The sequence below is a fragment of the Marmota marmota genome, unplaced genomic scaffold (genome assembly GCF_001458135.2).
Source record: "Marmota marmota marmota unplaced genomic scaffold, marMar, whole genome shotgun sequence".
Classification (NCBI taxonomy): Eukaryota; Metazoa; Chordata; class Mammalia; order Rodentia; family Sciuridae; genus Marmota; species Marmota marmota.
Genome location: NW_025999863.1, coordinates 6,310,796 through 6,334,492, shown reverse-complemented (window position 1 = coordinate 6,334,492; position 23,697 = coordinate 6,310,796). Strand labels below are relative to the sequence as shown.

At 42.7% G+C, this 23,697-nt stretch overlaps 2 protein-coding genes and 1 pseudogene across 2 annotated transcripts; 2 read left to right on the top strand and 1 right to left on the bottom strand.

Moving 5' to 3' along the window:
- Positions 1–2,080: 2,080 nt before the first annotated feature.
- Positions 2,081–3,047, bottom strand: LOC107157514 (annotated as a pseudogene).
- A 10,065-nt stretch (positions 3,048–13,112) lies between these two features.
- LOC107157513 (olfactory receptor 867-like) lies at positions 13,113–14,552 on the top strand. Its single transcript, XM_048811251.1, is given in 3 exon segments — positions 13,113–13,139; positions 13,142–13,757; positions 14,461–14,552. Coding segments are annotated over 3 exon segments (735 nt in total).
- Positions 14,553–16,093: 1,541 nt separating this feature from the next.
- Positions 16,094–17,453, top strand: LOC107157384 (olfactory receptor 7D4-like). The gene has a single exon (XM_015503768.2). The coding sequence runs from the start codon at positions 16,094–16,096 to the stop codon at positions 17,036–17,038; it is 945 nt and encodes a 314-aa protein (XP_015359254.2). The 3' UTR covers positions 17,039–17,453.
- Positions 17,454–23,697: the final 6,244 nt, after the last annotated feature.

Sequence of the window (23,697 nt, the reverse complement as noted above, 5' to 3'; positions counted from 1 at the left end):
CTATCAGAGCACAAGTGGAATGTAACCCTTGTAATTCCTTTAAAACACCCCTATTCCTCCTGATCCAGAGAGTCACATTCTCCTGAAATCAGAATTGGCCTGACTACCACACACATCACAAGACCCTGTTGACAGATATTTGGATTGCATGGAAGAATTATTTTGGTTATACATTTCAGAGTCATTTGTTTTACATCAGGGCCATAGTCAGGGACGTCAGAAGGTCCTACTCTTATTGTCAACACAGATATAGTTGTCAGGAGGCTGAAAAGGAGATATTTTAAGCAAGCATAAAATGGAGTCAGGGCAGAATGAAACGCCGTTACTTTGGTTCTATTTCATCTATTAGGGCATTACAGTTATAGATAATAGCTGGGTTCATTTTGACATAATGACACATGCAAGAAAATTGACTTATTCCATATCAGTCCCTGGTACCTCCTTTTCCATCCCCTCCTCCATCCCCCTATTTCCCTTCCTCTGCTGGTTTATCTTCCACTCATTTACTTATTTATTTTTAATTTAATTTTTAATTTTACTTATTTATTTTTAAGTTCCCACTTTGAGAACTACTATACTAGCAAGGAACCAGGAAGGTGTTAGTAGGTGGGTTGGAGACTCTTAGCAAAAAACTACTCAGGGGAATGAGGCTGTAGCTCAGTGGTAGAGCACTTGCCTAGCACGTGTGAGGTACCGGTTGGATCCTCAGCACCACATAAAAATAAAATAAAGGTATTGTGCCCATCTACAACTAAAAATATATTTAAAAAAGTAAATAACTACTCAGGGAGCACCAAATCTTAGTGACATTGAGAAAGTCACTAATTTCCACAAGGAAGAGCCATCACAGCTTCTGGTGACAGAAGAAGTCACAATGGAATCTAAAAAGACATACATAACCAGAGAAACACACTCCAGAGATTTCAAAAATTTTCTAGGGGACATTATCACCATGGGAGTTCCATCTTTGTTCCATTTTATTCATTTATTTATTTTTGTGGTGCTGGTGATTAAACCCAGGGCCTTGTGCATACAAAGCAAGCACTTTACCAACTGAGCTATATCCCCAGCCCCCTCCTTGCTACTTTTTAAATCCTTCTTTTCACATGCAGAACTCACTCAATAGAACAGGGTGATCCTCCCTCTACTCAGTTGGTGTTGCATTAAAAAAATTTGGACAGCCTCTTTCTTCTCTGTCAGTTAGAGGCTGAGGTCAAATTCCACCAGAGAATGGCAGGGAGATGGACTTGGCCTGAAGCCTTCCCAACTCATGTCTGTGAGAGGCACGGGTGTGGTCTAGTCCTGATCAAGCGTCACTGGATTATAGATGGACAGTACCAGGCAAGTATTTATGGCTTCTTGAGCCCGAGGAGGAGACTGATTTTTTATCCTTGCTCATCAAATAAATTGTTCCTGAGATGTAGTCTCCAAGCCATTTGGCTCTGTTGGGGTGAAGAACAAATGGCAGAAAGGAACAAGGAATTCTGACTCTGTTTTCAAGAAGGCAGCTTTGGAACAAGAAAGAGAGAGCCAGGCGTGGTGTTACATATCTGTCATCCCAGCTCCTTGGGAAGCTGATACAGGAGGATAACAAATTTGAGGCCAGTCTGGGCAACTTAGAGAGACCCTGTCTTATAACAAATAATAATAATAATAATAAAAGGTTGAGAGTGTAGCTCAGTGGTAGAGCACTTCCCTAGCATGTAATTCCCTAGGTTCAATCCCCAGTACTGAAAAAGAGAAAGAGACAGACAGAGAGAAGCAGGATTGTGTTCAGTGAAAGGAAGTGAGACTTCTCATGATTCAGAGACCTGGGTAGTAGATAAGGAAAGCACGAGGTTTATACTGAGTTCTGAAGACATTCCTTGAGGGACTATCACTTAAGTGTTTATCCATAATAATTTCTCAACTCCATTAAAGATACGCTAAGAGGAATAATTGTATTAACATAAATCAGAAGGCCATATAGATAAATAGAGTCATATACACTGTGAGTGCAGACTCAGGATTTCTTGCTGCCCACCTTTGAATCTGCTCATATTTACAGCCTTACTACCAAAGGATAGCACAGGCAGTGAGATTAGGTTATTCTGCTGACAATTCTCTGCAGGGACTTCTTGATGTCCTTGTTCCTCAGACTGTAGATGAAGGGGTTCAGCATGGGGGTGACCATGGTGTACATCACTGAGACCACCATACTCTTTCTGGAGGAAGTCGAGTCAGATGAACTGAGGTACACCCCAAGGCCTGTTCCGTAAAATAAGCAAACAACTGTTAGGTGAGACCCACAAGTAGAGAAGGCTTTGCACTTCCCACCTGAGGATGGGTGGGACTCTGACTCTTAGAACAGAGGAAACAATTTTACAGTAGGAGAAGAGGATCCCTGCGATAGGCAGAAAACCAGAGATGGTGCCAACGAGAAATATGACTATGTTGTTAGCAGAGGTATCAGAACAGGCAAGTTTGAATAACTGAGGAACATCGCAGAAGAAATGAGGGATTTCTACATCTTGGCAGAAGGTCAGTTGTGACACCATCAAGCAGTGTACCTGGGAGTCCACAAGACTGATGGAGAGGGACACCAGGGCCAACAGGCCACAGAGGCGGGGGTTTATGATGATTGGGTAATGTAAAGGGTGGCAAATGGCTACCAAGCGGTCATAGGCCATCACGGCCAGCAGTAGACTATCCAAACATCCAAAAAGGAAAAAACAGGACACCTGAGTTAGGCAACCTGCATAGGTGATGGATTTGCTGTGTGTCTGGAAGTTCACCAGCATCTTGGGAATTGTAGAGCTGCTAAAGCCAATGTCAGCCAAGGACAGGTTGGAGAGGAAGAAGTACATGGGTGTGTGGAGGTGGGAATCAGAGCTGATGGCCAGGATGATGAGCAGGTTCCCAAGAACCGTGACCAGGTACATGGACAGGAACAGTCCAAAGAGGATAGGTTGCACCTCTGGATCATCTGAAAGGCCCTGGATCAGAAATTCCAAGACACCTGTTAAATTCTGTGGTTCCACATAGCAGAAGCACCTTTTAGAAAAAAATAAAAAATAAAGGTTGGAATAAAGAAAACACAAGCACATTGGGACCCATTACTGTGTGTTATGAATTAAAGCAATTCATAATGAAAGCATACACACTTGTGCTGGAGATATAACTCAGTTGGTAGGGTGCTTGCCTCATATGCACAAGGTCCTGGGTTCAATCCCAAGCACCACAAAAAAAAAAGATACACACTTGAGGATCATACACATTAGCACTATTTTTTAATTATGGCAAATACTTTCTCCTTTGGATTCTCTCTGCAGTTTTAGTTCCATTAATCTGCTGAATCTAAATCCATGAAAATCCACTTTAGAAACTCTAGAAAGAAGAATCTATGGGAGCATGGATATTTAGAGATTAAGAAAAATCCATAAACATTCTAAAATATGAGTCTCCCCCATTGACTGGAACATAAATGTGTCAGCTTTCTCTTACTCAAACAAAATACCTGCGATATCCAGTGTGAAAATAAAAAAGATGTTTATTTTGTCTGTGACTTGGTCCTATTGTTTTGGGCCTGTGGTGACACAGTAAGTATGATGGGGGCTGTGGCAGAGGAGGCCTGCTCGTCTTACGGTGGCCAGAAAGGAAAGAGAGAGGACGGGGCTGGGGTCCTAATATTCCCTTCAAGGGGACGCCCCCAGTGACCTTATTTCCTCCTACTAGCCCCTCCTCTTAAAGGTTGCACTAACTACCAACAGCACACAGGTTGGCCACCCAGCCCTTGACACATGGGACTCTGGGGGACATTTTGGATCCACTCTATAGCAGTAAATATTATCCTTCTCTTTTAAAGAAAAAAAATTGTTCTAATTATGGAGTCCTCCCTCCCTCCCCCCCATACAAGGAATTAAGCCCAGAGGTGCATGCCAGGCAAGTACTCTACCTCTTAGCTACAGCCCCATCCCTATCCCTTCCTATTTTTTTTTTTAAATTTCAAGACAGGGTCCGGCTAAATTGCCTAGACTAGCTTCAAACTTGGAATTCTTCTTCCTCAGCCTCCCAATAGCTGGGATCATAGGTGTCCACTACCATGCCCAGATAAAGAATGCTTTAAATAGTCAAGTGTAATTATTTTACTCAAATGCAGTTCCATAAATTCCTTTGTAGTGGACTATTTATTTATAAGCACCCTTTCATGTCAGACATGGTGATGCACACCTGTAATTCCGGCTAACCTGGGAAGCCGAGGGAGGAACATGCTCGAGGCCAGCCGGAGAATAGCAAGACACATGGAAAGGGCTGGACATGTTGCTCAGTGGTGGGGTGCTTGCCTAGCACATATGAAGCCCAGCCTTATCCACCATGAAAACCAATAAAGAAACAATAACAACAACAATAAAAATATCCTTTAATAGCTGCATAACAAAGAACCTGGCTGGATATAGGCATAGACTTGTAATCCCAGTGATTTGGAAGACTAAGGCATGAGGACCACAAGTTTGAGTTCAGCTTGGGCAATTTAGTGAGACCCTTTCTCAAAATAAAAAAATTTAAATTTTTTTTTAAAAAAGAAAGGACTGGGGATATAGCTGAGTGGTAGAGCACTAAGGGGTTCAATCCCCATTACAGAAAGAAAGAAAGAAAGAAAGAAAGAAAGAAAGAAAGAAAGAAAGAAAGAAAGAAAGAAAGAAAGAAAGAAAGAAAGGGAAAGGCAGGAAGGAAGGAAACCTGTTTCCTCCTATGGAGGTGGCAGGAGATGGGATCCCTAGAAGTTCATGCTCATGGGCAGGAGCCCATCCTCACCACAATGAAAGCCACAGGCAGCCTCTTTCCTTGAATGCTCCTGCATCATAGAAAAGGGAACTGGGGCTCTTCTGTCTGCCTATGCCAACTGTCCTGCCTGTGAAGAGGAATCAGGGCTCCCCACACTCCCTCCACCATCGCCATCTGACCCTCCCCCGCCACTCACTGGGCTGTGCTCTGTCCCTGTTGGGGCATGGTGAGGAATTGGGATCCACTGCTGTTCCCAGCTTGGTGAATGGTGAGGGTCCAGGCTCCGTCCTCAGGGGCAGCAGGAAGGCAGAGTCAGTCATGGACTGACTGATGCAAACAGTGGCTTTGAGAAGAAGAGACATAGATATCAGAGCCCACCAGACTGGCACCAGCAACCTGAACATCTCCAGGACACAGATTCATTATTTGTACTTAGACAAAGGGCACAGAGCTCACGATTAGCATAATTGGTCCGCATTCTCCCAGTCTCTGAGGACTTGCTAATTTTAATGGAAAGGAAAAGATGAGGGCTAGGGTCCTTCCTCCTCTAGGGAGAAAGCTGGCCTGCAACCTTTGGCTTCTCTTAAAACAAAATGTGATTCTTTCTTCAGTTTAGTTTATGACTTTTGACCTTGATATCTGTAAGTCCATCGTTTTCATCAACCACTTGAGGAAGAACTGGGTTTTCTATAAAGAATCTGAGGCAAATTCCATGTTCCCAGTTAAGATTTATGTCTCTAAGAAAAAACTTCTTCATTCTGTTTGGTAGTCTTTGCTTGGGAGTTTTGGTTTATATGCATGGGATATTTATGGGGGCTTCTGCTTATTTACATAACAACCCAAGTCCTAATTTTTCTTTTAAAAGTGTGATATTAGTATACTAGAAAACGGCTATTGATGAAAGAAATTAAAGCCACAAATAAATGAAACAATATTTCCTGTTCATAAAGTGGATGAATACAGTTAAAATGTCTACTAACCAAAGCAATCTACAGATTGAGTGCCATCCCAATCAAAATTCCCATAGCATTTTTTTAGAACAATTCTAATTTTTTTTTTGGGGGGGTACTGGGAATTGAATTCAGGAGCACTCCACCACTGAGCCACATCCCAGTCCTATTTTATATTTTATTTAGAGACAGGGTCTCACTGAGTTGCTTAGCGCCTTGTTGTTGCTTGAGGCTGGCTTTGAATTTGCAATCCTCCTGCCTCAGCCTCCCAAACTGTTGGGATTACAGGCATGTGCTACCACCATGCCCGGCACAATTCTAAAATTTATATGGAATGTGAAAGTCTCTTGATAGCCAAAGCAATCTTGAGAAAAATAACAAAAGTGGCAGTATCACACTTCCTGATTTCCAGCTATATTATAAAGTCATGTAATCAAAAGAGAATGATACTGGCATGAAAACAGACACATCGACTCATGGGACTGAACAGAGAATGCAGAAATAAGCTCATGCATATGAAGGTAGCTAGTCTTTGACAAGGATACCAAGAACACCCTACAGGGAAGGAGGGAGTCTTGTAGGAATGGTGTGTGACAACCTGGGCATCCACAGGCAAAGGAATGAAATTGGACTTACACAAAAATCAACTGGAATAGATTAAAGACTTAAAGGTAAGACCTGAAACCATAAAACCTCTGGTAGAAGACACACGGTTGAACTTCCTTGACATTAGTCTTGGCAATTTGTAATGGCCACCAAAATCAGCTAAAGCAAAAATGTTTCAAGTGTGACTACATCAAACTAAAAATCTTTGTGGTTTGAGTTTTTGTTCATTTTTTTTTTCAGCAAAGGAAATAATCAACAAAACAAAAATGAGTCCAGACGATAGGAGAAAGTATTTGCAAACCACATGTCTGACAAGAGGTTAGTATCCAAAATATATAAAAGAAACTTATACAACCCCAAAGCAATAAATGAGTAAGTAAATAACTGGATTTAAGAATAAGCAAAGGTCCTGAATAGGCATTTTTCCAAAACATACAAATAGCCAACAGGAATAGGAAAAGTTGCTTGGCATCATTCAACATCCGGGCATGCAAATCAAAATCACAATGAAATAGCTGCTCCCATTTGTTAGAATGACCTTTATGAAAAAGACAGAAGATAACATGCCAATGAGGATGTGCAGAAAAGAAAACCCTTGCACACTGGTGGTCACAATGTAAATTGCTTCAGCCATAGTGGAAAACCATGTGGAAGTGCCTCACAAATGTGAAACTAGAACAATAGTAGGAACCAGCAATCTCGCTTTGGGGTATATGTCCAAAATAAATAAAATGTGCATCTCAAAGAGGTCTCTGTACTCTCATGTCCTTGCAGGACTGTTCACCAGAACCAAGATATGGAAAACACCTAGGTGTCTGTTGGTGGGTGAAAGGATAAAGAAAATATGGTGTGTATATATATAATATTTAATATATTTTCAGCCATAAACAAGAAAGAAATCTTGATAAATGAAGTAAACCAGACACAGAAGGAAACTCCTGATGATCTCACTTACATGTGGAATCCAAAAAAGTCAAACTCATAAAAATAGAGTAGAAAGGTGGTTGCTATCAGGTCAGGGTGGGAGACGTTGGTAAAAGGGTATAAATATTTATTTATGAAATGAAAAAATTCTGAAGCTTGATGCATAGTGGTATCATTGTAGGTAATTATGTTTTGATTACTTGAAATTTACTGAGAGCTGTGGAGTTGGCGCAATGCTGCTCTTCTCTCTGGATTGTGCGATGGGTTGATCGTGGAGGAGGGCCAGTGCTGTGCAGTGGACACCCAGCTGGATACGGATTGTGTGCTTTGAGGATTAGCTAAAGCAATCTTGAGAAAAATGAACTGGTGTAGTGGGAAGTTCGACCCTTGGGATGGAAGAACAGGGCATCAGGAAATGGAGCCCACCTGCCAGTAAGGGAGTTGCTATGTATGGGGAGGAGAGCCACAGGGAGGGGTGCTGGGGTTAAAGTCCTGCTCATTCTCCTTTTACATTCACTAGGCAGATGACATTTCCTCACAGCCAATGAACATGCCACTGTTTGCACAACTTAGTTCTGTAAATGTCCCTAAATATTTAATTGTTAATTGTAAACCTATTACCAAAACTTGTTCTGAATTTCTCATAAAAATGAAGTCTAAAAAAAAAAAAGAAATTTACTGAAGGATCTTAAGTGTCTTCACCACAATACACACGTGATCACATGAGGTGATAGATATGTTAATTAATTTGATGTATAAGTATATCAAATTATCACATTGTCTACCTTGAATTTGTATGTTTTGTTAACTTTGCTTCAATAAAGCTGGAAAATTGATTTTTTTTTCTTATCTATGATGTGTTACTTATAACTTGCTATTTCCCTTAATAACCTATGGTGTCACACAAGGCTGCAGTCATTCAAGAGTCTGCTGGAGAAGACCTGCTTCCAAGCTCACTCCTGTGGCTGGTGGAGGACTCAGTTCTTTGGGGGCTGTTGGTCAAAGGCCACCCTTAGTTCTTTGCTGCATAGACTTCTGCATGAAGCAGATCACATAGGGCAGTTGGTTTCCATCAGAAAGAACTGATAGGTGGGGTAAAAACAGAAAACCAGAAAAAATCCAGTGTCTTTTTATACCCTAATCTCAAAAGTGACATCTGGTCCCTTCTGTCACGTAGCATTGGTTGGAAGTAAATCGCCAGGTCCAGGACATGCTCAAAGAAATGGGTGTGCACAATGACTCGCACACAGGAGGTTTGATCTGTTAGAAACATGTCAGAAGTGGCCCACTACACATGCTTGCCCTGTCAGGACACTTGGCTCCTCCCACACTAAGATTCTGGAGACATTCCTCCACTGTCTGACACAGCCCCAGTCCATCACACCACCATGCTTTACCAGAAGATCCCTGTAGCAGAACTGGCATGGGAATAGAAATGGACTCTGATCTTGATATTTCTGAAGATGGCCTCATGCTGTTCCAGGTCATGCAGTCAGAAAGCCAACAGGATTTCTTTTCCATCAACAGTGTCTGTTCACTGACATCACATCAAGCTACCAATAATTAACAAATGTCTCCAGGGCTTATGATTTTGGGTCAAGTGAAAAAAAGTTCATCTTGTTGCAGAATAGGATGAACCTAAAGTTGAGTCTACAAACAGACAAAGAGAATAAAAAAAATTGAACTAAATATCACTCAAATTTAAGTAAAATTGGAAATTATTATAATTGAGCACCTGCATTTGATAATATTGGTTTTAATTTAACAAATTATGTATTTATTTTGACATAAGATCTTGTAGAATATTACAATATATATTATAGTACTATGAAATATGTTATATAACATTAAAGCATAGTTTCTGGCACAATAATTAATTATTTAATAATAGATTTTAATTATATTAATTACATCTTTTACAGTAGCTAATATTATATTATCCTGTTTTATGGTATTATCTATAGAATGTTTTCTAGGATATTATGAGATTCAATATGAGGAAGAAAAGAAATTTGGAAATGAACTTTAGAACTGATTTCCTCTTGCAGGCATGTTCCTTACACCTCTACCTGCAAACATGGAGGGTGGGTGAATTCCCGATGCTGGCACTCTGCAGGTAGCTGGCACTGGAGTGTAAACCTCCTTCCTTCAGCAGAGTCACAAGGTACCTCCCAGGGCCATGGGTGTAGCTAAGTGGCAGAGCACCTGCCTGGTGTGCAGGAGGCCCTGGGTTCCATCCCAGCACTGCAAACCATTCAGCCAACCCTCAATACCTCCCAAGTGATGTCATTCCCGTTAGAGATAACAAAGTAAAATCCTTCTCTATGTCTTTCTAGAACCTACAATCCATTATGTACAATATCACTCTTGCATCCTGAACCACAATAATGTCTTTTAATATCTGATATTAGTTTGATTAGCTTTGCTTAACAGCTTTATTGACATATAATTCACTTGCAATGTCATGCACCCTTTGAAAGTGTATAACTTAATGTCTTCTAGCCTTTTCATTCACATGTGAGACCTTATGAAGGTCAATTTTAGAACATCTATCACCGCAAAAACAGATTCTGACCCCTTTTAGCTATTTCCTCCTTATCCCTTAAAAAGATGAACAAAAATGCATAAAACAAACTAAATAAAATTTGAAAATGAATAAAAACCATAGGAAAGTATGAAGAAAATTTTTGAAAATTACATTGGTGGTACATGTGTGAGCATAAACTATACATTCCCAATTTATAAAACTCTTACACCCATAGTGTCAAGGTAGATAGTGAGGGGATTGTAAATGGAGTCAATCCCCTCACTATCTACCTTGACACTATTAATTATCATGAATTTAACATTGTGGAAATTAAGTAATTCATTAAACCCTCAAAGATTGTTTGGGGGAGGCCCCTCACAGAGGAATGATTCTTCTGATTAGTTCCTTGTAGAAATTAAACATTCCTTAGGGGACACTTGGTACATTTAGTGAAAGCAAAGAAAACAGATGTTTTCCTTGGAGGAAATGAGTCCATCTCACCCTCTTGCTGAAATATAGACTGAAAATTTTCCACTGTGCTCTCTGCTCTGTGCCCAGGGGAGCTGAATTGTTTGGAGAGTGAGAATACAACACAAAGACTGACTCAGTGAGGAGCACAGAGAATTCAACCCTTGAGCTGCTAGAAATTTGAAGCAAGCCCCTGCTCCCCTCTCCTGACTTCTTTGTTCCAGGCCCCTGTGAAAACCCAAGTGGCTCCCTGGAACCGGCTGTGCAGAAGGGACATCTCCAGTGGTAGCCCTTGGAGAGAGTCAGTGTGTCCAGTGTGGCTGGTGCAGCAAGAAGGAAAAGGGAGGTGGGCACCGGGCTCTGCTCCAGGACAGTGACCCTGGGCAGCCCAGGGTAGCCAGTCTCTGAAGGTGAAGGTCCTGCACGTGCAAGGTACTTTTACTCTCTGGAGGAGTCTGAAATGGCCATTCCTTGAAGGCAGTGCTTTCTGGAGAGTCTCCCGATCTCCTCCACTCCCTCCCTGAATGACAGGTCCCTATTAGATTTCCTCTTTCAATTCATTTATTTGCTAACTGCTCTCTGAAGATCCCTTCTGCATAAGGTATTGCTCTGATGTGACCGGTTGTTCTTTTGTAATCTACCTATGCTGCTGTCAGACTAACTTAATGACGTCACTGAATAGCCGCAGATTGTGCCTGATTCACTGTTTTTATCTGTTCACTTCAATGGGGCGATGAAATATGATAACACAGCTACACCTGATGTTGGGTGCTCAGGTGTCTTCTGCTGGCATCTCAGGAGGACATGCTGACTGAGCAGTGTAGCAGCTCACCATCTGGTAGGACAATCCTGGGCTCTTCTCACCAGCTAGAAAGTCTCCTCTTTCTTTCCCCTGATGAGCAATGACCTGTCCTGCCTCTCTCAGTTCAAACATTCCTGTTTCAGAGAAGCCTCTCCTTCCCACCTTCACTGACTAGATTGTGCTCAGTGATTTTTTTGTGTCTTGAATTAGTCAGTGTGCTGCAAAGGCAACACAGTTCTGATTCTTGATGATCTTTTATTCTTAAATCATAAATTGGCCTGTTTTACCATTATTGGGTTTATATACTGTTTGAATATTGGCAATCAGATCCATCAATTGTTTATTTTGGCCATTGATTCTGAAGGTTTTAAAATAATATCTCTCTACTCAAGATCATATGGGCACACATTTCCATGCATCCCTTGTACTTGACTTTTTCTTTTTTTTTTTTAAGTACTGGTGACTGAACTCAGGAGTACTGTACCAGTGAGCAACTTCATTTCATTATAACTTATGTTTCTTCACATATTCATTGTTTTAGTTGTGGGGATTAAGCCCAGGGGCATTCTACCACTCACCTACATCCCCAGCACATTTTAATTTGAGGCTGGGCCAAGGCTGGCCTGGAGCTTGCAGTGCCCCTGCCTCTGAATTCTGAGTAGCTGGGATTACCGGTGTGCGTCACAGTGCCTGGCTTTTGCTTTTCTCTGTAATGGTGGTGTGTTTAGGATTCTTCCTCTTATCCATGTAATCTGCAGACTTTTTCCTCTTCCTGGACTGATTCACATGGCGGATTTCTCTGAAAGAAGGAGCCATAGGGATCATCACTAATTATAAGAACTATGTGCATTTAAAACTGGAAACACAGATATTGCTTCTATTGATTAGAATTTCACCCTTAAGGACGTCCCCCATTAAGAGGGATATTGACAAGTGGTAGCCATGCCAACAGATTTATTGCAATGTTAAGAATGCTTCAGAAGTTCACACTTACGAAGTGCCTGTAATGTGTCACAGAAACCACAGTGGAGGAATTTCATGCAGTATTACATTTAATTTCACTCTGTACACCTATGATATAGTGAATACTTATGACTCCTACTGTGAGATAAATGATGTAATGTAACAGAAGTAATTTTCTCATGTTTCCCCAGGTGGCACATTGCTGAACCAATATTGTATTAAATGAAATCTACACAAGAATCCAATTAGTAAATCACAGCTACATGCTGCACTTTGTGTGTGTTATGTATCCACAATATGTATCACAGATGAGGAGATTAATAATGATTGTGTTAATATTAACAATGGCAGGGGCTGGGGATGTAGCTTAAGCGGTAGCACGCTCGCCTGGCATGCATGCGGCCCGGGTTCAATCCTCAGCACCACATACAAACAAAGATGTTGTGTCTGCTAAAAACTGAAAAATAAATATTAAAAATTAAAATACAAAACAAAACAATGGCAGAAATCCATTTTAAGGCCCTATGGGGTCTAAAGCAATTTTAAACCTCAAAAATACAGTAATATTAATAACTGTACTGTTAGGAAAAAAATAGGTAGTGTGATTTAGCTGTCACAAATTGATAAAGTGTCCAGTCAAAATTATAGGTTGAGTTCAAATTCCATATTTAATTCCTATTACAGCACTATTAGAATGCCTAATGAGGTAGGTATCAAGAACACATCATGAAATATCTTCAAATACTTTCAAGGAGTCATGAAAGAAGGAATTAGTTGATGTCCATAGGTTCAGAAAGAACAACCAAAACTAGAGAGTGGATGATAAAGGGAGAGGACTCTCTGCTAATTTGAGGAAGGCAGACTGTCTTTACACACTTGGAAACAGAACTGGGTTGTCATTCTGCTGAGTGGGTCATTGTCGTCTGGAGGGTTTAATGCAAGAGAAGTGGCATCCACCCAAGGGTGAGATGGTAAAGAGAGAACATGGGAGGGGCTAGTAGGATATTCTGTGAAGGTTGCATTTCCCTCTTTCCCCAGCAGATGCACCAGCTCTATGGAAGTGGAAACTGCACAAGTGAATCAGAATTCCTCCTCCTGGGCCTCTCAGATGGTGCTAAACTGCAGCCCGTCCTCTTTGGACTGTTCCTGTGCATGTACCTGGTCACAGTGCTTGGGAACCTGCTCATCATCCTGGCTGTCAGCTCTGACCCCCACCTCCACACCCCCATGTACTTCTTCCTCTCCAACCTGTCCTTTGTTGATATCTGCTTCATCTCCACCACGGTCCCAAAGATGCTGGTGAACATCCAGGCACAGAACAAAGACATCTCCTACACAGAGTGCCTGGCACAGGCATATTTTTTAAATACATTTGCTGCAATGGATAATTTCCTACTGACCATGATGGCTTATGACCGGTTTGTGGCCATCTGTCATCCATTGAACTACATAGTCACCATGAATCCACGGTTCTGTGTTCTTCTGGTTCTGCTGTCTTGGCTCATCATGTTCTGGGTCTCCCTGGTTCATATTCTACTGGTGAAGCGACTGACCTTCTCCACAGGCACTGTTATCCCACATTTCTTCTGTGGACTGGCTCAGCTTTTCAAGGTGGCCACATCTGATACACTCATCAATAATATTTTTCTGTATGTGAGCACCACTGTGCTGGGGGTTTTTCCTATGACTGGGATCCTCTTCTACTCTCAGATTGTCTCCTCCTTATTGAGGATGTCCTCTTCTGTTAGAGTCTGTAAACAAGTCAAAATAACACCTGGCATTTTGCCAGGGGAATGTTAGAGTTCGTAAACAAGTCTGGATGGCGCCTGGCAAAATGCCAGAGGGAGTGGTTTGTGAAGTAACCCCAGCGAGCCATTATGTGTGGAGATTTCTTATTGGTTGACTGATGTATCTAGTTTATGCTAATTAGATAAGCTGTGTGGAATGTATAAATACCGCTCCTGTCCTGCAATAAACGGCTCCCACTCCTGCTGTATCAATGTACACAAGTTATTCGTTAGTCGGCTGCGGCAGAATAACCGGGGGGTGACGAATAACTTGTGTACATTGATACAGCAGAGGACATCCTCAATAATTTGCAGTTCAATGTTCACTTATCCCAGGCCACAGGGAAATGCCCCCCTGGGCCACCCAGGTGTTGCTCTGACCAGGTGTGCTTAGCTTTTTGTCCTTGCCCCTCTGGGCTCCCAGTGCAATGCTTTTTGGTCCCCCATTTGGAGAAGCAAAGATAATAGAAATTCCATTGTAATGACCTAGTTTGCTCAGGAAGTGGTGTGGCAAAGAGGCAAGGGGGGCCAATTCTTTCACTTATGCACTTTCCTGGTGCCTAGGCAGGGACCCCAGAGGCAGAAAAAAGGGAAATCAAATACACACTTTGGCTCTGAACAGGGCTTTCCCAGCCCTTCTGTCGTTTATGCTCTGCTCTGCATCTTTAGGTTGGCTCTCCTGTCTCCCCACCTCTCATCTCCTGGGCCTCCCCCTCATCGCTCCCTCTCCGCCCACTTGGACGCTTCCCCAGAGGATGTAGCACATCTGCAGAGCATCTCCCCCAGGCGAGCACTGAGCTAGATACGCACATCAAGAGGTGGGAGGAAGAGAAGTCCAGACCTGACCACATGGGCAATGTGAGAGCGCCCATCTCATGCAGTCCAGTTTTCTAAAGTACAGCAGAGGCCAAACAGAGAGTGGTCTTCGCTGCCTGGGGCGGTCAAGAAAGATCTGGGGACAATCTGTGAAAGGAAAGGCAGAAGTTTTTCAAATGAATAAGGGAGAAAGAGGGCTCTCAGGGAAGAGGACAGGTAAGTACAAAGAATCAGATCCATGACACTGCACAGGAGGTTCCTGGGATTGTAAGATGCCGAGTATCTAATGCTAATTTTCAGTGAAGTTCATACAGTCGTCCTTAAATTTGACCAGCTAATATTTTGAGAGCATCCAAGACTCTCACTCCTCAAGTGGATCATCAGGGTTTTGATCACAATCATCACTGCACCCACCGACATTTCCAAGGTGCTCAAAGCTCCAGGAAGGTAGAGCCTGGGCCTCTCCCCTTTGTATTCTTGGTCTAACCCTCTGCCTGACAGAGTGGGCACTTGCATAAGGGAGGAATAAGTTAAAATATGAAGAGACACAAAGAGAGTAATTTAGATGTATTCAGGTATCTAAAGACTCTCACAGCCGAGAGAAACCATCTTCAGAGAGAGGAACCAGGACTGTGTAAATTAAACAGAAGTGCATTTCAGCTCAAGAGAACTTCCTCTTCCTCCTGTGAATGAAGTTCTAAAAGACCTTCTCTGAGTTTAGAAACTTCCTTCTGTGACAGATAGCTAATATTCACACAGAAATTAAGGTTTATTTTTTTAATGGAGCAAAATAAAAGGTAGAAGGCTTTCAATCATCAGTACTATAAAGATAAATAAATAAATAAACTTAAAAAATGCCTTGACTTAAAAGAAATTTAAGAACTTCCACAAACATGCAGACACATTTAGAATGCACGGTGGAGGGTCTGATTTGACCTTTGGCATATGGAGGCATGCAGATGCCTTGGTCTTCATGGTGTAGGTAGAGGGAAAACAGAGGGATGAAAAATTTGCATAGTATTCTGTGAGTCCAACTTGAGACAGAAGAGTCTGTTTCATGACACTGGTCAATGGCATAAAGACTATAAGTTGCCATTACATTCTGCAACTCCCACTGATATCTCTCTCTCTCTCTCTCCATTTTCCTGGAACAAAAAATGACCAAAGCTGCAAGGCATAAATAAGGTATTGGTGAGGATGATGGCTCTTTCTCAGGAATTAAACAACAGAGGAGGAATCTTCATGGGTCAGAGACAATGCAAAGGAGAATTCTGCACAGCATGGAACAGTTATTTAAAGACGAGTCATTGCAGGTGCTGGTGGTCAGAGCACAGAAAAGAGGGCAGTATTAGAGAGATGTTGGTCAGCTGAAGAACACAAAAATGCTTAGATAAACATCAGGCTCATGAGTGAATGATTTTTAAATGTATGGCACATTTCTGTTTTAACTATGCTTTCCTCTTTCTAGCCAATTTCCATGAGCTATATGGAACCAGAGAACCAAACAGCTACTTCAATATTCATCCTTCTGGGACTGTGGGAAGATAAGGCCCTGCAGCCTCTCCTGTTTGGGCTGTTCCTGTCCATGTACCTGGTCACCATCCTGGGGAACCTGCTCATCGTCCTGGCCGTGAGCTCTGACTCCCACCTCCATACCCCCATGTACCTCTTCCTCTCTCACCTGTCCTTCGTGGACATCTGTTTCACCTCCACCACGGTTCCCAGGATGTTAGCAAATGCCCAGGCACAGAGCAAAGCCATCACCTATGAAGCCTGCATTACTCAGGTGTACTTTTTCATGATTTTTTCTGGGTTGGATAGTTTGCTACTGACTGTGATGGCTTATGACCGCTTCGTGGCCATCTGTCACCCGCTACGCTACACAGTCATCATGAACCCTCGCCTTTGTGGTCTTCTGCTTCTGCTTTCTTGGCTAATCTGCCTGACATATTCTTTGCTGCAGAGTTTAATGGTTTTGAGGGTGTCTTTCTGCAAAGAAACAGAAGTCCCTCACTTCTTCTGTGAACTTGCTCAGATCCTCAAGCTGGCCTGCTCAGACACCCTTGCCAATGATGTCCTGCTGTATTGTGTAACTGGCCTTCTGGGCATTATTCCCCTGTCTGGGATTCTTTTTTCTTATGCTAGAATTATCTCCTCCATAGTGGGCATTTCGTCTGCTGGAGGTAAGTACAAAGCCTTTTCCACCTGTGGGTCTCACCTCTCAGTGGTTTCCTTGTTCTATGGCGCAGGCCTTGGGGTCTACCTCACTTCTGGAACAGCCCATCCGTCCAGAAAGGGTTCAATCGCCTCAGTGATGTACACCGTGGTTGCTCCCATGCTGAATCCCTTTATCTACAGCCTCAGGAACAGGGAACTGAAGGGAGCTCTGAGGAGACTTCTTCAGCCGAGGGGCTTGCTCTCAGAGAGATAATGCAAGTCAAAGATAAACAACAGAAATTCAGAGAGCTGAGGACTGTTGTGTCTCTGCACCAGTTCCATCCCTCTATATTCTGAAGACAGAAAAAAAACACTACTCTTGAAATACTAGAAGAAAATATTCTGGCACTGAAGATAACTTGAAGCAGCACATCAAAAGGCTCGGCATCCATCAAGGACAATGAATGATGGGCAACCAATAACTATGTTTCATCTGAAAATAGACTAACTCAAGCACATAGATTCTTATAAGCACCAAGGCAAGAGAAAGAAAGCAAACTCAGCAAGAGAGAAGAGAGGACAAGACTAACAATACAAGTTATGAGGTTTTTGGTTTTATGTTTTGGTACAAGGGATGGGTTGAACCTAGGGGTGCTTTACCACTAAGCTACATCCCCAGCCCTTTTTATATTTTGAGACAGGGTTTAAGTTACTTAGGTCTCACTAAGTTGCTGAGACTGGCTTTGAACTTGCAACACTCCTGTCTCAGCCTCCTGAGTCACTGGGATTACAGGCATGTGCCACCGCAACTGCCTATGTTATGGTTGAGATATTAGGTGTCCCCAAAAGCTCATGTGTGAGACAATACAAGAAAGTTTAGAGGTGGAATGATTAGGATATGAATGTAACCTAATCAGTGTGCCCTTGGGGTTTAAATTTTGTTTGTGGTGAAGGGAGGACTCTCTCTTTGCTTCCTGATGCAATGTCCTGAGCCACTGTTCCTCATCACAGTCTTTTGTCATAATGCTCTGCCTTACCTTGGGTCCAGGGAAATGGAGTCAGTCATCTCAGGACTAAGACCTCTGAAGCCATGAGCCAAATAAATATTTCCTCTTCTAAAATTGCTCGTCAGGTCCTTTGGTCCCTGAAGTGAAAAGCTGACTAAAACAAGATATATTTACACATTATTGGCTCATCTTTACCCTTCTCAGCTATGTTCTAGGTTCCAGCACCACGCCTGCTAGACCACACTCTTCCCTTGACCCCATCTAGAAAGTGTGTTACCTGGACTGTTCCAGACTGACTGGTTGCTCTCCTTCATCATAAAATTTACTTATTGAGTCTTGCTTTCATAGTTGCTCTTAGTACCAGAGGTGTAACTCAATGGTAGAGTACCTCCTCAGCATGTGGGAATGCCTGGGTTTGAACTCCAGCACCACAAAAAATAAAATAAGATAAAGGTGGTTGCCATTGACCTATACCGAGGACTTTCATAAGACGCTTTCTTAGGAAACCCATTGTAGTGTCTTCTTTAAGAGGAAGAAAACTCTGGCCTTTGTCAGTGTGTATAAGCCAGTAGATCTGAAACACAGGAACAAAGCCACCATTCCTTGCAAGGCTACCGTAAATGCAAAAAGACCTGGAGGAACGCAAACTTCACAAATCAGCTCAGCACTTTGTTCAGGAACGAAGGTTCACACAGGAGCAGGGGATGTAGGGACGAAATGATGCCGTGGTGGGACCCACTTTCCTGGTGGAAAATGAGCCCCCAAACAAAAGAAAGGGCCTGGGCTTGTCTAGGTTACCCTGAGAGGTGGTCTAGGGAGCATGTGGATTTTCTTCGGGCACCCAGGAATTTGGAGATTGTTCTATCAACCAGTGAAGGGGTCAGTTTTAGTGCTTAGGAATTTAGGGTCTGTTTTATGGAGCAAAATGGGAGGGAGTCTAGGGTCAGTGGTCAGTTTCTGAGGATTTACCTTACTGGACCTGATGGAGGGCCTGGGGTCAGTGGTTGGTATCTGGAAAGGATTTGTTTATAGAAGGATTATGCTTCGTCCTCTTCCCAGAGATTGCCTTTCCAAGTTTGATGGACACCTCTTCCTCAGGGTTTGTTTTATCACCGGGGAAGAATGTATTGGGAAAGGATCAATGTTCTCACTGTATATATTTCCTTCTCACTTCCCTTTCCATATCTAATAGCTATGCATCCCAAGTGGTCACTTTTAGTCCCTTCTCACAACTTAGCTTTCAAATAAAACTGTCAACTTCTTGGGCCTAACTACCACCTTCCCAGCCATTAACAGAACATAATGGTTAAGGGGGTTCCAGGTTCAAATCTCAATCAGTGCTAATGGCAAAATCTTGGGAAAGTTACTAAGTTTCCCTGTGCCTCTATTCCCTCATCTGTAATGTGAATGAGAATGTTTTCTGAATTTTTTAACTGCATGAGAGAGCCCAGAACAGTGCTTGGCATGGGACTCAATAAATATTAGTGACACAAGATTCACAAGGGCCATAGTGTCTATGTGGACTACATGACGGTTCAGGATGGAGAGGAGCCAGACAGAGGCCCAATTCTCCCTTTAATTCTCCTCTTTCAACTGCAATAGCTTACACTGCTACTAGGGGAGGGGACAAGGAAAAATCCCTTACCAGCAGAACAAAGTTGAGAAAACTAACTAGTAAGGGCAGATTAGGCTGTAGGTGGCACAGGGCTGAGTGCATGCATCCCATCTTGACTCATGGCACCAAGGAAGTCACATAGGAGAGGAGTGCCCTATCCTAGCCTCAGCCCTCTGAAGAGAGCACTGCTTGCTGGAGGTGAGATATGTGGAGTACAGCACAGAACTCTCTTGGAAACTGTGGATTGAACCAGGAAATGGCCCCCAATAAGAACTCTCCTCCAACAGGGAGCAGAGAGGACAAAGCTTCCTTTACACATGGTTCGGCTCCATGGGGAGATGCTCTTGAACTGAGGGCACAAAACTAAAACCCTCTTGGGTTGGCTTGAGGACTGCTGAATGCTCTTGGGGAGCACTGGGTTGGACTGGGGCAGGGTCAATGTGAGTCCTAACTCTGCCATTTACCAGGATGTCTACCCTGTCAGCAGCCTGACTCTTCATTTGTAGATGATGTTGGAGTGAGTACAGAAAATGTGAAGTGTCTAAAGATTATCAACAAGTGGTGGGGACATATTTATGAACACAGTAGTTTTTTACTAAGTAGTGCTCTGCCTTGGACCCTGTATGTCACACCTCCAGCACATGTATGAAGGTGAGATACAAACTGATTGCTCCAGAAGAAAAAAGACTTGATTCAGTGCATTTCCAACCTTCCAGCTACTCTAGGGAAGCCTTTGCCCTAGTGACCTGAGCTGCATTAGGTGGGCTCCAAAGGATGACTGTCCTTATGAGCCTGAAGTGGTATTGATAGTCCCCCATTTCTCCCTCAACTGCATTCTATTGTTACTCTCTCCCAGGGCTTCTGAACCTGGGCACTGTTGAAGTTGGGGTCAGATATTGTGAACATGCATGTGCTGCAGGCTGTCCTGTGCATTGTAAGACATTTAGCAACTCTGTGTCCTCAAGTCATTAGATTCTAGTAGCAATCTCCCCCCTCTTTCCCTGTTAAGCCATAACCACCCCAAATGCCCCCTGGACATTGCCAGAAGTCCTCTTGGGGCAATATCTACCCTGGATGAGAACCACTGATCTATCGTGAATTAGAAGAGTCAAGGAAAGGGAAAATTCAATGAGGCGAAGATCCTGGTTGTCCTAAGACCCAGAACAGAGTAGAACCAAGATACTGGCTTCTAGTCAAGTATCCTTGGGTACAGGAGGCCTCAGGTCTGGAGTAGAAGAAACACCGAACCACATTTGTTGAATAAGTTGATGAATATTTTTAGTTATTTCACACTCCAAGAACCTTGAAACAGGACCCTTGTCTGTTATAAATAAGTCCTGAGAATCTAAATAAAGTTCTAAATAAATTTTTGCTAAACTGGAGGTTTCTTTGTGCCCATTACCTCACTGTATTAACCTGTTTCACACTTCACCCTGGGAGGCAGTACCCCACCTCCATTTTGGAAAAAAGGACAAAGTAGCAATCATTGGCCTGCCGATATCAGAAAATCTCCACTGTCTGAGTAAAAGGCAAAACTTTCCTATGGATTTTGCCTCCAAGTATATTTTTGGGAAAGATATGTGTCTTTCTGCTGACCTTTCTTCTTCTTGGAGGGGTTCTGCAAGAAGTTAAGTCTCAGGAGCCTACAAGACGCAATTCCTTTAGGAGTTAAAGGACCAAGGGATATTTTAGCACAGACTTGGCTCAATTTCCAAAGCCTTCATTTAGGAATGCGGACCCACTATCCTTTTGTCCCATTTATGGCCAAATTTAACTCCACCCAGGACCATCACCTAACTTTACCATAAAACCTATTTCAAACCAGAAAAAAGACCTAGAGATAGAAACACATAGGAGGGAAAGTCACGGTCTTCCAACTCTGAGTCAGACTTTTCCACTGAAAAAGAGGACTTCTGTCAATCAATCATATGAGATACCATCCACAGACAATTCCCTTCCTATGTCCAATGACCAGAAATTTAAAAAAAAAGGGGGGCTCTAATGTCTCTAAATAAATGAATGACAGTCCTCATGTAGAACCTGCATGGAAAGTGCATTCTGGGACCTTACAGTGCAGAAGCATGGGGGTCACCAATTAGAGCTTGTAGGGTTCACTCTGTCCCAGGAGCAGACAAGAATCTAGAAAATTAGTCAGATTTATACATTGGAAGCTTTTTAGGAATTAAATTTAATCCCAGTGTCTGAGTGGCTTTATAAAGAATTTCAATCTCATATAAAATAAGGGGCTTTCTCTGGACAACTCACTGATCTGCTTTTCAGAACTGCAAACCAAATTTCCTTCCACCTGTGCAGTTTTGTCCCTATCCCTAGAATTCTCTATGCAGAATTTCCACACATAGTTACCAAAGAAACTCTGGGCTCCAAATAGTGTTCCATTTCTACATCTCCCATGAGAGAACATGGGGACTTCACTGTGAGCTCTTCCAGGTTACCACATGGATGGGAAGATAAAGGATGGGGGATAGTGGGAAAGGAAGCTAGTGGTTAGAAATCAGACTTTGATTCTTCATAGGAAAACATGGTTTGAACTGTTCAATAATTAGACACCTGAGGACACTTCTGGGGGCTCCCTAACTTGATTGTGGGGATGGTTTCATTTAGGTCCAAACTTGCCAAGTTGAACACTTTAAATATGCACTGTTTCCTATATGTCAACTGCATCTCAATAAAACTGTTCCCTCTCACTTGGACTTTTACAATAAAAGTACACGGACATTGTGGCAGATGCAAAATGAACCTCCACTCCATTTCTTCTCCATATCCATGTGCCTTCCACTCTGGGATCACCACCTGATTACACTGGCCCATACAGAGTAGGCGAACTTGACGCAAGCAGGGGCTTGAAAACCAGGGGAGCCTTGGGCAGTGTGTGCACAGGCCCTGCCTGGACTGCTAGAGGATAAGCCAGGAGCGGAGACCAAGTAACCGTCCACTCAACTGGTAACACCCTGCAGATGCCAGTGCAAAAAACTCTTCAGCTGAGTGTGACCTAAATTGTCAATCAAACAGTGAAAAATTACATAAATGGTTGTTACTGGGGAATGAACTCAGGGCGCTTTGCCTCTGAGCCACGAGCTATACATAGTCTATTTTTTTTTTTTTCCATGTTGAGACATGGTCTCCCTAAGTTGCTGAGAGGCTGGTCTTGAACCTGTGATCCTCCTACCTCCTGCCTCTGCCTCCCTACTCCCTGGGATTACAGGTGTGTACCTTCTACTCTTGGCCAAATAGTTGTTTTAAACTGCTGTTCTAGATGGCTTGATATGTGACAGAAGTTAACAGAAATAGGTCCCCTTCAATCCATCTCCCAAGAAAGAATAGCTGTCACCTTGCTAAACTGAAAAGCTCATGAAATGCCAATGGATTCTCATCAATTTCCAATTAACATTTGTGACTAATATGCACTCATGTGCCACAAATGAGTGCTGACAGGAAGGACTGCCTACGTGGCACATCACAGAGGTCCCGCAGGATCATATTGCCTGGTGTTCGAGTACACCTGATGCTTACAATGATGAAATCACCTGCACCCAAGAACACATTTTCCTGAACAAATCCCCAATGTTAAGTGACACATGTATCCTTGGTGCATGCTGTATATGAACTATCCTGTCTTAACCCTCCAGCTTTATCTCCTACTCCATTGATCCTTTTATCTCAAGAACCTGATGAAGTCATTTTTTTCTGGGCCTCTGCATTCAGGATTGACATAACCACTAAATTCTGTTCCTGAATCTCTTAATAAGCCTCTCACTTAGCTTGTATCACCTTTTCTACATGCTGATTGTCCCCACTCAACATCCCCTTCTTGGGGTCTCCTGAATGGACTAGCCCTAATAGCTGTTATTGTTCACTTCTGCTCCCAGACCCTTACTTGGTTAAGGACAAGAACATGTCTTATTGATCTCTTTCTTCCCAATACCTAAGTATAAGGAACACCATGAAACTCATGATGTATACATAGGTTTCCCACAGAGGAAAATATTTGAATGAATTGAAACTTCTTTAAATGTTACACGAGACAGAGACGGCCTTGCTGGAGTGGCTCCAGGAACTGAAAATGAGACAAGATGATTGGGTTAATTAAAAGTCCCCTCCAGAGAGCAAGATCCCTTGTCCTGAGTGCTGGCAGGGAAGTGCAATGAGAAGCAAGAGCCCTGGGCCACTTTACTAATGAATCCCACTGGAATTCATTACTTCTTCCTGCAGCTAACTTATGTGATAGAAAAATTGGGCACAGAGGGAACAGTTTTGCTAGATTCCCAAAGCTTCTAATTACAGAAATGGCAC